We start from the raw sequence: 13,454 nt of genomic DNA on the forward strand, positions 1-13,454 counted from the left end.
CTACTTTCTAAACTGTGAGAAATGGTGGTAAGTGGGTGGCTCAGTCATTTAAGCCTTGGACTCCTGATTTCAGCTCAGGTCATGATGCCGTGGGTTGTGAGACTGAGCATTGTGTTGGGCTCCTCACCCAGCGAGGATTCTGTGATCCTTTCTCCCTCTGCCCCTCCCCCTGCTAGTAGGCACATGCACATGCTTGTTTTTTTTTTTCCTCTCTCAAATAAATAAATAAAAATCTTTTTTTTTTTTTTTTAAAGATTTTATTTATTTATTTGACAGAGAGAGAGATTACAAGTAGGCAGAGAGAGAGAGGAGGAAGCAGGCTCCCTGCTGAGCAGAGAGCCCGATGCGGGACTCGATCCCAGGACTCTGAGATCATGACCTGAGCCGAAGGCAGCGGCTTAACCCACTGAGCCACCCAGGCGCCCAATAAATAAAAATCTTAAGGGAAAAAAAATGGGGTGCCTGGGTGGCTCAGTTGTTAAGCATCTGCCTTCAGCTCAGGTTATGATCCCAGGGTCCTGGGATGGAGCCCCACATCAGGCTCTCTGCTCAGCAGGAAGCCTGCTTCTCCTTCTCCCTCTCCCTCTCCCCCTCTTGTGCTCCCTTTCTTGCTCTGTCTCTCTCTGTCAAATAAATAAATAAATAAACTTAAAAAAATATTATGCCCATCCATGGGGTGTCTGGCTGGCTCATTTGATAGAGCATACAACTCTTGATCTCAGGTTGGTTAAGTTGGAGACTCATGTTGGGTGTAGAGATTACTTTACTTCCCCCCAAGATTTTACTATTTTTTATTTGACAGAGAGAGCACAAGCAGGGTGAGTGTCAGAGGTAGAGGGAGAAGCAGGCTCCCCAGTGAGCAGGGAACCCAGTGCAGGGCTGGAGCCCAATGCAGGGCTCAATTCCAGGACCCTGGGATCATGACCTGAGCTAAAGGTAGGTGCTTACCTGACAGAGCCACCCAAATTTTTAAAATCTTAAAAAAAAAAAAAATTATGCCCATCTAAATTACTGTTAACTTAAAAAAGCAACAGGCAGAAATTCTCAATATGAAAAAATTCAGGAAATACAGTAATCATGAACTTTTCTTTAAAAAAGTACTTGAGGGGTGCCTGAGTGGCTCAGTGGGTTAAAGCCTCTGCCTTCAGCTCAGGTCATGATCCCAGGGTCCTGGAATTGAGCCCTGCATTGGGCTCCAGCCCTGCACTGGGTTCCCTGCTCATTGGGGAGCCTGCTTCTCCCTCTCCTATTCCCCCTGCTTGTGTTCCCTCTCTTGCTGTGTCTCTTCTCTGTCAAATAAATAAAATCTTTAAAAATAAATAAATAAAGGTATAAACCTTGAATGGTGACATAGGAAGAAAAATAACAATGCTAATTACCTTATTTTTCTTAATGAGTCTATACTGTTTAAAATTTAATTTTTAAAAAAAATTTATTTATTTGACAGGGAGAGAGACACAAGCAGGGGAAGTGGGAGAGGGAGAAGCAGGCTTCCTGCTGAGCAGAGAGCCCGATGTGGGGCTTGATCCCAGGACCCTGAGACCATGACCTGAGCTGAAGGCAGAGGCTTAACCAACTGAGCCACCCAGGTGCCCTATTTTTTTTTTTTTTTAAGATTTAATTTATTTGACAGAGAGTGAGAGAGCACAAGCAGGGGGAGCCGCAGACAGAGAGAGAGGGAGAAGCAGGCTTCCCGCCAAGCATGGAGCCCAATGCAGGGCTTGATCCCAGGATCCTGGGACCATGACCTTGGCCCAAGGCAGAAATTTAACAACTGAGCCACCAGGAGCCCCAATTTAACCATTTCTATTAAGTCTTTTACTCTCTGAATTTTGTGGTAGAGTCTCATTATTCTTCTACATAAATCGCCAGCTTCTTCTCTAATATGATCAAAAAGAAAAAGTTTCAAAGTTGAAATATTTTAAAATCTTTAAAAAAAAAATCCTCCATTTCCATCTCTCTGACTCCTTGCAGCTTTACTCCAAGAAATACCTTTAGCTGACAACTACTGGGCATGCTTAATAAAGCAGTACAAGATTTGAATATTATAAGACTAAAAAGCTATAGCAAAAGAAGCCCCAATTCTAGGTAACTTTCTCTTGCTCCTAGCAAAGGAACTTTCCTATAACACTGTATCTACAGAACTTGGGAAAAGACAACTCAACCATGAAAGCTTTTGTCCCACTCCTAAATTCTCATATGATTCAAGCAAAAATGTATTTGGATAATTTCTCTCTTCTTATTTTAGCATTTAAATATAGTCAGTCTTGGGGCACCTGTGTGGCCCAGTGGGTTAAGCCTCTGCCTCTGGTTTAGGTCATGATCACAGGGTCCTGGGATTGAGCCCTTCATCAGGCTCTCTGCTCAGCAGGGAGGCTGCTTCCCTTCTCTCTCTGCCTACTTGTGATCTCTGTCAAATTAATAAATAAAATCTTTAAAAAAAAAAAAAAAGCCTCTGCCTATGGGTCTGGTTCTGAGTTCAGATTCCTGGGATTGAGCCCGCATCAGGCTCTCTGTTCAATGGGGAGCCTGCTTCCCCCACCTCCACCTCTGCCTCTCTGCCTATTTGTGATCTTTGTCTGTCAAATAAATAAATAAAAATATAAAAATAAATAAATAAATAAAACCAGTCTTCATTGTTTGTGGATTCCTTATTTATGAATACATCTACTCACTAAAATGCATTTGTAACCCAAATTAACACTCATGGTGCTTTCCTAGTCATTCATAGACATGCTACAGAGTAGAAAAAAATTTGAATCACCTAACATGCATGTTTCTAGGTAGGAACTGAACAAGATGACACTGCCTCATATTTCAGCTCTCATATTATAAATAAGTGTCCTTTTCACAGTCTCTTTAGTGCTGTGGTTTTCACATTTTTGGGCTTTTTCTTGGTGATATTGTTGAAAATGACCCCACCCATACTGTTGAAGTAAGTACTATCTAGTGTTCTCAATTGCAAGAAGCCTGTGATGTGCTTTATGGAGTAAATGCATGTATTAGGTTTCATTCAGGCATGAGTTATAGTGCTATTGGCTAGGAGTTCAATGTTATGAGTATATATATTAAATTAAGTATATATTTATATTAAGTATATATATTAAATAAGGTGTTTTAAATAAGGAGCGCCTGGGTGGCTCAGTGGGTTAAAGCCTCTGCCTTCGGCTCAGGTCATGGTCTCAGGGTCCTGGGATGGAGTCCCACATCAGGCTCTCTGCTCAGCAGGGAGCCTGCTTCCCCCTCTCTCTCTGCCTGCTTCTCTGCCTACTTGTAATCTCTGTCAAATAAATAAATAAAATCTTTTATATCAATATAAAATTAAGTTTATAATGAGAAGATGTACAGAATTTATTGAGTTTGGGTTTTGTTTTTAGCATATGAATTTTCCTCACGTGTCAGGTTTTGCTATAATTTTTAGAGGAATAAGAAGAAATCTTACACTGAAATAATCAGTACTACCAAAAATAGCAGTGGTATTTTAGGTCTGTCAATAATTTTATCTATAATTCTAATCTCCCTTAGTATTTAAACTCAAGAAAGGTATATCAGAATTTGATTAAAATAGTGGGTAGAAATACTGAAATACTATTATCTGCAAAACACAAAAGTTGTATCTTACATATAGAAATGATTCAATAAATGTCCATTATTGAACTGAAAAACGAAAACATTATCACATTTCAAACAGAGAGAAAGCCACTGGATATTCACGCATTTGATATATGCAAAAAAAATTTACCTTCTATGTACTTTAAAAGCCTCTGAGGAGGTAATAAAGGGAATCGAATTGGTTCTAGCACTTCCACCACATGTTTTCTTCTTTTTCCCAGGTCCTTCAGAATCCATTGCATAGCAGCTAAGAAGACCTGGTATTCATCCTCAATACTGAGTTCTTCGCTTCGCAAAATTTTGATCAGTTGATCTTTTGTAAGCGCTAGGAACTCCTCCCCACTGTGAACCTCCAAGAAATGGACATGAATGTAGTTTTCTGTGAATTCCAAAAGATCATGGCATGCAATTTGCTCAGAGAACTGAAAGATTCCAATGCAGTTCAATGGATCAATTTGTCCTTTTAGAAATTCACAGCACAGATTAACAACTTCAGTCAACTGTAGCATGTCTGCTGCAACAATCAGCTCCTGGACATTATTCACACCTATGTTCACTATACCTAGGGAAGTAGGGAGACAAAATAACCAACAAAGTAAAAACAAACATTTGACTTATATTTAAAAAGCGTTATATTTAATTCCATGGCTAAAGCTTAGTATTTGGTGAGTAGATAGATCCTAAGTAAAAAGGCAACAAAGGATTTGTTGAAAGAGCACAAAACTTAAATGATGATACCTAACATTTATGGCACACTTATAATGGGCAGAAACATTAACTGTTTCATACATTCATTTAACCGTCACTACAACCCATATAATACGTGTTATTATTTTCCTTTCTCTATCAGTTATTATTTTTCTTTTTTCTATCAATTAAACAGAAACAGAAAGTTTATTTACTTTATTACACACTTAAAAAATGTTTTTTAGGGGCACCTGGGTGGCTCAGTGGGTTAAAGCCTCTGCCCAGGTCATAATCCTTGGGGTCCTCAGCAGGGAGCCTGCTTCCTCCTCTCTCTCTGCCTGCCTCTCTGCCTACTTGTAATTTCTGTCAAATAAATAAATAAAATCTTTTAAAAAAATGTTTTTTAAGTAGGCTCCACACCTAACATAGAGCCCAGTGTGGGTCTTGAACTCAAGACCCTGAGATCAAGACCCAAGCTGAAATAAAGAGACAGATGCTTAACCAACCGAGCCACCCAGGTGCCCTCAAGAATCAGAAAGTTTAAATAATTTGTCTCAAAGTGACATGGTCAAGTGATTGAGGGTAGAGACTGACATCAAAGTCCATGCTTTTAACATAAGGTTATATGCATCTAACATTTACTGAGGCACTGGGGTGAATAAGACAGGGTCCCCATCTTCAATCTGATAAAGTGCCATACAAACATTATTCTTTAATTCTAGGTATAACCAAGAGTCCATGACATATGAGATGTTATTAAATACTTTTTTTTTTTAAGATTTATTTATTTATTTATTTGACAGGCAGAGATCCCAAGTAGGTGAAGAGGCAGGCAGAGAGAGAGGAGGAAGCAGGCTCCCTGCTGAGCAGAAAGCCCAATGTAGGGCTCGATCCCAGGACCCTGGGACCATGACCTGAGCCGAAGGCAGAGGCTTTAACCCACTGAGCCACCCAGGCGCTCCTTAAATACTTAACATTTAAGTAACTACGTACACCACTTTCTTTCTAGATGTCTTTACTTTTATATTAACATATATGACTTTGGGAGAACACTAAATAGTTAATTATATTTAGAATGGAAGAAAAACCCTGTAATGCTCCTACCTGATAAGGATAAACTCTCCATTCAATCTTATATTTCCCTTAATCCCTTTTAGGATTTCACCCCACTAAATTATTTGGCTGAAGTTTGTATTTCCAACAAGATTTATAAAGTCTGTTGGGGGAAGGCTTTCCCTTTTATATTCTCAATGCCTACTGCCCACTAGGTACTCAAAAATTTGTTTTAAATAGGGGCACCTGAGTGGCTCAGTAGTTTAAAGCCTCTGCCTTTGGCTCAGGTCATGATCCCAGCGTCCTGGGATCCAGCCCCTCATCGGGCTCCCTGATCAGTGGGAAGCCTGCCTCTCCCTCTCCCACTCCCTCTGCTTATATTCCCTCTCTCGCTGTCTCTCTGTCTGTCAAATAAATAAATAAAATCTTTTAAAAAACCAAACAAACAGATCTTTCATATTCTGTCATCCAGAGATAAACACCAACATTCTGGTCTTTTTCCTGTGCACCAAGACAAATGATTTTTTTTTCTTTACAAAATTAGAGCGGTACTTATATTCAATTTTTTTTCATTTGAAATATTGTAAACACTCTTCCATAGTATATATTTAAGTAATTTGAGAGATCTAAAAAAATATTCCATGATACACACATATGCCATAATTTATTTAATCATATAATCTACTGAGGGATAATTAGATTGTATTCAATTATGTAGTTATAATGTTACCGTAAACATCCTGGTACATAAATATTGCAATATTTGGCAAATACAAATTTATGTGAAAATATTTGTACATAAATATTGTATCATTAAGTAATTCCTTATGAATAATTCCTTCCTAGAAAAGGAATACTGGGTCAAAAGATATGAAACTTTCAAACACTCATAATAACATATTGTCAAATTACTTTCCATAGAAGTTGTATCAATTTATATTCCCATTGCAATGCATGAGTGATTATGTCATTCTTCACTCAAAACATTAGGCTCATGTAACATACCTGTATAAATGAAATCTAGAAGTATTTGAAAGATTCCAGCTTCAATTCCTAGAATCTGTACAACATCTTTTGAGGACTCTTTCATTCCTCCAGTGAATAAAGCTGCAAAGTAAGGACTACTGGCAGCCAAAACCAGCCGATGAACTTTAAAAGTCTCCTTCCCAACTTGCAGCTGCACATCACAGAAATGCTCTCCATTCCTCATTTTATTGATCTGGGCCAAGATGAGTTGGGCATGTTTATCAGATGAAAATGGACTATTACCAGCCTTGGGACAGTCCTCATTAGCCATGTTGACAGATTAATTAAAAGGACTGTTGCCCATAATCTGATCCTACCCTGAAAAACGAAATAGGAGACCAGAAAACATATTTTTGTCTTTAACATATCTTCTATTGACACACATTCCCTATCCTTTAGCTTAAAATCTACTTAGGGACATAAAATACACACAAAACAAATATGGGTTTCAGGGAAGGGAATAAGCAATGGGGCCTAAAATAAATGGAGAATGATTCACAGTAGAAATGGGACCTGACTGGATGTTGCAAGATAAAGATTAACATATGAGGAGAGGGCATAAGCCCTTCTGGGTGAAATAAAGAACGAAAAGGCACAGGGGCACCTCGGTGGCTCAGTTGGTTAAGAAAAGGCACAAAGGCAGAAGTTTTTGTACACTGTAGTTAAGAAAGCATATACTCTAACCAAAATGAATTTTCAAAAACCAACTGTGATTGGGCCAACTGTCTGCTTACAAACCTTCACTTGGCACACTTCTCTTAGTAAACAAAGTCCTTCAAATCTCACCTCTGTCTACCTGTCCAATCCTATCTCCCATACTCCTCTTTGAACTTAATACTCCAACAAAACCTAACAATTTGCAGTTCTCTAAAAGTGTCTCTTTCAAGGCACCCTTCCCCACCTTTTCCTTTTGGGTCTTTGTTATAATCCAAGACTCTGTTCAAACATAATTTCCTGCAGAACCTTCCCTGTTCCTCTCTCCCTGGATTTGGTGGCCATCCTAAACTCACCTATTTTTTTTTTTAAAACTTGGCTACATCACACTATACCTTGTCAGACACTACCAAACCTATTTTCTACAGACACATATATTCTCTGAAATCTTCCTGAGAGTCTTTTAAGGGCAGGGACTATCTTTCATAGTAGTAGCACCGGTACCTCACATATATTAACTTTTCAAATATTTGTGAAATGAACGAGTACAATGAGAAATAACAATAGCTTATGTTGTTTTTGTCTAACTATGATAGCTTTTCCACACATTCTGCCAATTGCAATCCTCACAATAATTAAGAGGTGGGAAGAAAAGATACTGTTATTTGAAATGAGAGAGAAGGAAACTGTGCTCAAAGTTTCCCAAAGACACAGTGTCAGTATAATGACAGTCTCAGTATTGGAACACAGGTCTTATTACTCTAAATCTTGGGCTATTCCCACCATATCACATGCATAGGAATTATTAGGACAGGTTATAGAGAAAAGGCTTTGAAACCCAAGGACAGAAATTTAGCCATTATAGACTCAAGAGTAACTAGACAACAGTCATGTTTCAGAACTGTTATATGAACCTTCCAGGGAATGAACTGAGAGGTAGCGAAGTCCTTGAAAACAGCCTTATACAGCCTCAACAATGAAAATGGAACGGATGAATCCAACTTACTTTTTAAATAAAGAAACCATGAGATCCAGTAATATAATATATTTGGGGATGAAGCACAAGGGAAATCCAAGATGACTATGGTTTTGTAACCCAGGCATCAAAGGAAACTAGTAATAAAACTGACAGAAAGTTGTGGGCTGATGTTAGAAAAAAGTGGTTAATTTTATAGCATTCAGTCAAACTCATCAAAAACTAATCATCATGATTATCTAGGAATTGAGAAATTTGATTGAGAAGTTCCAAGACAGCTGCTAAAACTTCACATTAGCATTTACATAATGTCAACATACTACATTTAACTGGCATATAAAAGCAAACAGGGCATTTGTCTCTATACTGAAATTTGACCTGCAGAATATTATCAAACATCACATGGCTGTTAGGCTTTTTTTGTTTCAGATTTCTTCCCGTCAGCAGATTTTGGACCCCAGCGGCTTGATTACAAGGTACCTCCTCTGCCCCCAACTTCAAGGCATCAAGCACAGCCACTGAGCTAAAATGCTGCCTCCTGCTGAGTTCAGTCAATACCCATCCACTCCGGTAGCAGACAGCAAAAATGCTAACGTGTTACCTGCTTCTTAGCAGTTGTTGACACTATCCCACTACCAGTGAAGAACTTCATTGCAAAAGGCGACACATGTGTGACCGTGTTTCCAAAATGAAAGAGCATAACTCCGGGACACTGCATATGGATGTGAGGGACGTGCCTCAAGAGACCCAAACTTGAAAGGGAGAGATTATCAGGAAATGGTGGAGATGCCCAGAAGAATTAAAGAGGACCTATGTTTGACTTTACTCTTCAGAGCATCGGGAAGCTGTTTCAGCAAAGGGTGGCAGAAAAAACAAGCGTCAAGAAACCGAGGTTCTTTGTGCCTGAGTCGGGGACCTGGAGAGTTACCCCTAAGCTGCTACGACACTACAAGCCGATAAATATTCGGCGCCACCCAAATGGCGGAGAAGGCATCTCCCACTGGTCCGGGGATAGTTGACAGGCTGGGGGCTCAGCCTTCGGAATCCTTGGTGGGGGCGGGGAAAGGAGAGGCAGGAGCCGACCAGACCAGACCAAACGAAAGGTGAGGGCGAAAACACTGGACTATCAGAGGCACGCCTGAGCGGCCAGAGCAAACGGTTCAAGAGGCTCCTCTCCTCAGGGGTCCCAAGAGCCGTAAGAGTGAAGAGGTCATTCCCAACCCCGTCACAGTCGCACCCGGACGCAGGCCCTTCTTACCCGCCGCTTCCCCTTCCCGCCGGCGCCCGCTAAGGCCCTGCGCGCGCAGTCGCTACCAGCGCCGGCGCCGAGAGGGCGGGGGGAGCCCGGTTGGGCGGACGAGGCGGAGGAGACTGTGGCCGACGGAGGGCTGGAGGTGAGGCCGGGCCTGTTGACAAGTGCCTCTAGCGTGGCGCTGGTCCTAGTCGGATTGCGCGTGCGCAGTGTTCTTCCGCTGGCGGGTAGAGGCGACACCCCGAGCCGGACGGCTGTGACCCGCGGATGGTGTTGGATTCGCCGCAGGCGATCTGCACAGCCACGAGTCCAAGCTCTTGCCTTTTGGGGCTGGCCTGCTCGACCGTTCCCCTCAACCTACGTTCTCTCCATTCCTGTGGCGTCCCAGATAGCCAGCGAACTTTAGTGTTTGTTTGTTTTAGATTTTATTTATTTGACACAGAGAGAGAGATCACAAGTAGGCAGACACACACATACACACACACCCCACCACCACCCCCCACCACCACCCCGCCACAGGGGGCTCGATTCCAGGACCAGGAGAGCACGACCCAAGCGGAAGGCAGAGGCCTAACCGATTGAGCCGCCCGGATGCCCCGAACTTTAGTGTTGAGGAAAGACAGAGATGAATCCCCGGCGCTGCGCATATATATATATATATATATATATATATATATATATATATATATATATATTTTTTTTTTTTAAACTTGAGATGTTACTTGACGTGTAACTTTAGCTTCATGTGTACAACATGATTCGATATTTCTATCTTCTCTTATTTTAAAAAATCTTATTTATTTATCAGAGAGAGAGTGCATGCACACAAGCAGGCAGAGTGGCAGGCAGAGGTGGAAAGAGAAGCTCCCCGCTGAGCAAGTAGCGGGATGCGGGACTCGATTCCAGGAGCCTAGGATCAAGACCTGAGCGGAAGACAGGGACTTAACCTGATCCACCTAGGCGTTCCAATCTCTTTATTCTTTACCATTCACTCAAATCATTTTCTAGGGTTGCCTAAGCCTGGCATTTGAATGGATGCCTACTTTGAGGAAAGGGAGAACTCCAAACATCTAGTTCTTTTCACTGTTGAACCTCGTAATATGTCACGTTCATGATTTTCAAACATTTTGACCCCGGCCGACAGTGAACAAAAACATGCTACTTCAAACCCAGTAATAACACATATGTCTATAGATGTATATATCTGAAACAAAAATTTCATAGAACCATATACTTACTGCCAGCAATTCACTGAATTTCTATTTCTTCTTTTCGATTCATTACCGAGAAGTGTTAAAAGAGACCCATTGTCTGAAAAAATTATTATCCAGGACTTGGAAATGAGCAAAAGCGATTATCTGGGTGCGCTTTTACTGTAAGGCTGGGCATTGCCTAGCAGACTTTGGAAGGATTTGAGTCCATCGGGAAATCTGACTTTCTATTTGACCAAACTATTTTGCAAGAAAATGGGCATTTAAAATCTTGTCCAGGGCGCCTGGGTGGCTCAGTGGGTTAAGCCGCTGCCTTCGCCTCAGGTCATGATCTCAGGGTCCTGGGATCGAGTCCCGCATCGGGCTCTCTGCTCAGCAGGGAGCCTGCTTCCTCCTCTCTCTCTCTCTCTGCCTGCCTCTCTGACTACTTGTGATTTCTCTCTGTCAAATAAATAAATAAAATCTTTTAAAAAAATTTTTTTTTAAATCTTGTCCACTCTATAGAAAAGATAACACAAAAACATTGTTATATTAATCGATGGCATATTAAACCATTTTTTCTCTCAGCAAATTCAACATTCCTGGTTCTTAGCAATTCATACAGTATTTCTGTAACATTCTGTTGGCTCTCATTAATTAATATAAATAATATTTTTGACATGTGTTAATTTTATATTTTTATGACAGCCATAATTTTACCTTTTGGAAAATTATACTTCAGCACCACTAAAATTAATTTCCCAATTTATTATTGGATTGCACCCAGCAAATTTGAAAACCAGTGTAGGGGCGCCTGGGTGGCTCAGTGGGTTAAATCCTCTGCCTTCTGCTCAGGTCATGATCCCAGGGTCCTGGAATAGAGCCCCACATAGAGCCCACATCCAGCTCTATGCTCAGCAGGGATCCTGCTTCCCCCTCTCTCTCTCTGCCTGCCTCTCACCTACTTGCAATCTCTGTCAAATAAATAAATAAAACCTTTAAAAAAAGGAAACCAGTGTATATACATGGGAGCAGAACTGCTGGAATATATGGCACGTACATCTTCAATTGCACTAGAAAATACCTCTTTTCAAAACTCCAATCTATTTACATTCCCACCAGTAGTGAATGAGGTCCTTTCCTCCACAGCCGTGCCAACCCTTAATATCATTAGATGCTTAAATTTTGTATAACCTGGTGAGTGTAAAATATTTCATTTTGTTGTAATTTATATCACGTGATCACTTATGAGATCAGGCATTAAAATGATGTTTATAAGATGCTACAGACTAAATTGTGTCTGTGCCCCGCCCCCCCAAATTCATGTTGAAGTTCTAACTTAGAATGTGATGGTGTGGGCACCTGGGTGGCTCAGTGGGTTAAGCTGCTGCCTTCGGCTCAGGACATGATCTCAAGTTCCCGGGATCAAGTCCCGCATCGGGCTCTCTGCTCAGCAGGGAGCCTGCTTCCTCCTCTGCCTCACTGCCTACTTGTGATCTCTCTCTGTCAAATAAATAAATAAAATCTTTAAAAAAAAAAAAAGAATGTGATGGTGTTTGGAGATGAGGACTTTGGGAGGTAATTAGGGTAAGATGAGTTCAGGGGAATGGGTCCCCCATGATGGGATTAGTGATTTTATAAAAAGAAATACCAGAAAACTTGTTTCCTTCCTCTCTCCCTTTCTCTTTCCAGCCCTCTTTCTCCCCTTAAACCCACGAACTCACTGTGCACGCGAAGAAGAGGTCAAGTGAGCACCCAGAGGTGGTAGCTAACTGTAAACCAAGAGAGAAGCCTTGTGAGAGCTTGTTATTATGTATTAGTCTAAGCAGGCTAATACATAGCCAACTGAGTTTCTTTTCCCATGAAATAGCTATTTATGTCTTTTGTCCATTTTTTCTAGTTAAGCTTTTTTTAAAATTGATTTTTAGGAGGGTTTTTTTTTTTTTTATTATAGGTGCAATCATTTTATTGCTATTCACTTTACTGTGCTTCACAGGTACTGCGTTTTTTACAAATTGAAAGTCTGTGGCAACCCTTATCAAGCAATTCTCTTGGCACCATTTTTCCAAAAGCATTTGCTCACTTTGTGTCTCTGTGTCACATATTAGGGATATTTTGGGGATATCTCAAAATTTTCATGTTATTATTATATTTGTTATAGAGATCTATTGTCAGTGATTATGATTCATTAAATGTTCAGATGATGATTGGCATTTTTTAGCAATAAAATATTTTTAAATTAAGATATGTGCTTTTGGGGAATCCCTTTTACGAAGATGGCGCCGAAAGCTAAGAAGGAAGCCCCTGCCCCTCCCAAAGCCGAAGCCAAAGCAAAGGCTTTGAAAGCCAAGAAAGCGGTGCTGAAAGGCGTCCACAGTCACAAAAAAAAAGAAGATCCGCACATCACCTACGTTCCGACGACCCAAGACTCTGCGTCTCCGAAGGCAACCCAAATACCCTCGAAAGAGCGCCCCCAGGAGAAACAAGCTTGACCACTATGCCATCATCAAGTTCCCCCTGACTACTGAGTCAGCCATGAAGAAAATAGAAGACAACAACACACTTGTGTTCATTGTGGATGTCAAGGCCAACAAGCACCAGATCAAACAGGCTGTGAAGAAGCTCTATGACATTGATGTAGCCAAGGTCAACACCTTAATCAGGCCTGATGGAGAGAAGAAGGCATACGTTCGGCTGGCCCCTGACTATGATGCTTTGGATGTTGCCAACAAAATTGGGATCATCTAAACTGAGTCCAGCTGGCTAAATCTAAATACAGTTTTTTCATGATAAAAAAAAAAAAAAAAAAAAAAAAAAAGATATGTGCTTTTGGGGTGCCTGGGTGGCTCAGTGGGTTGGGCCGCTGCCGTCGGCTCAGGTCATGATCTCAGGGTCTTGGGATTGAGTCCCACATCAGGCTCTCTGCTTGGCGGGGAGCCTGCTTCCCACTCTCTCTCTCTGCCTGCCTCTCTGCCTACTTGTGATCTCTCTCTGTGTCAAATAA

At 41.0% G+C, this 13,454-nt stretch overlaps 2 protein-coding genes across 9 annotated transcripts in view; one reads left to right on the top strand and one right to left on the bottom strand.

Annotated features, from left to right (window-relative positions):
* Window positions 1–9,470, bottom strand: part of IPP (intracisternal A particle-promoted polypeptide) — a 46,274-nt gene extending 36,804 nt beyond the window's left edge. For 2 of the 8 annotated variants that reach the window (XM_059137790.1, XM_059137791.1), the window contains exons 1-3: window positions 9,267–9,465; window positions 6,358–6,696; window positions 3,743–4,174 (exon numbers count right to left, since the gene is read on the bottom strand). In XM_059137790.1, coding sequence (XP_058993773.1) covers window positions 3,743–4,174; window positions 6,358–6,649 — 724 coding nt within the window. In that variant the 5' untranslated portion in view covers window positions 6,650–6,696; window positions 9,267–9,465. Of the gene's footprint in view, window positions 1–3,742; window positions 4,175–6,357; window positions 6,697–8,038; window positions 8,158–8,609; window positions 9,093–9,266 lie in introns of those variants that run through there. The other 6 variants (XM_059137789.1, XM_059137787.1, XM_059137785.1 and 3 more) reach the window with 5 other exon arrangements.
* A 3,231-nt stretch (window positions 9,471–12,701) lies between these two features.
* Window positions 12,702–13,232, top strand: LOC131810164 (large ribosomal subunit protein uL23-like). Its single transcript, XM_059137796.1, is given in 2 exon segments — window positions 12,702–12,831; window positions 12,833–13,232. Coding segments are annotated over 2 exon segments (471 nt in total). The 5' UTR covers window positions 12,702–12,726; the 3' UTR covers window positions 13,199–13,232.
* Window positions 13,233–13,454: the final 222 nt, after the last annotated feature.

This window comes from Mustela lutreola, chromosome 10 (genome assembly GCF_030435805.1).
Source record: "Mustela lutreola isolate mMusLut2 chromosome 10, mMusLut2.pri, whole genome shotgun sequence".
NCBI lineage: Eukaryota > Metazoa > Chordata > Mammalia > Carnivora > Mustelidae > Mustela > Mustela lutreola.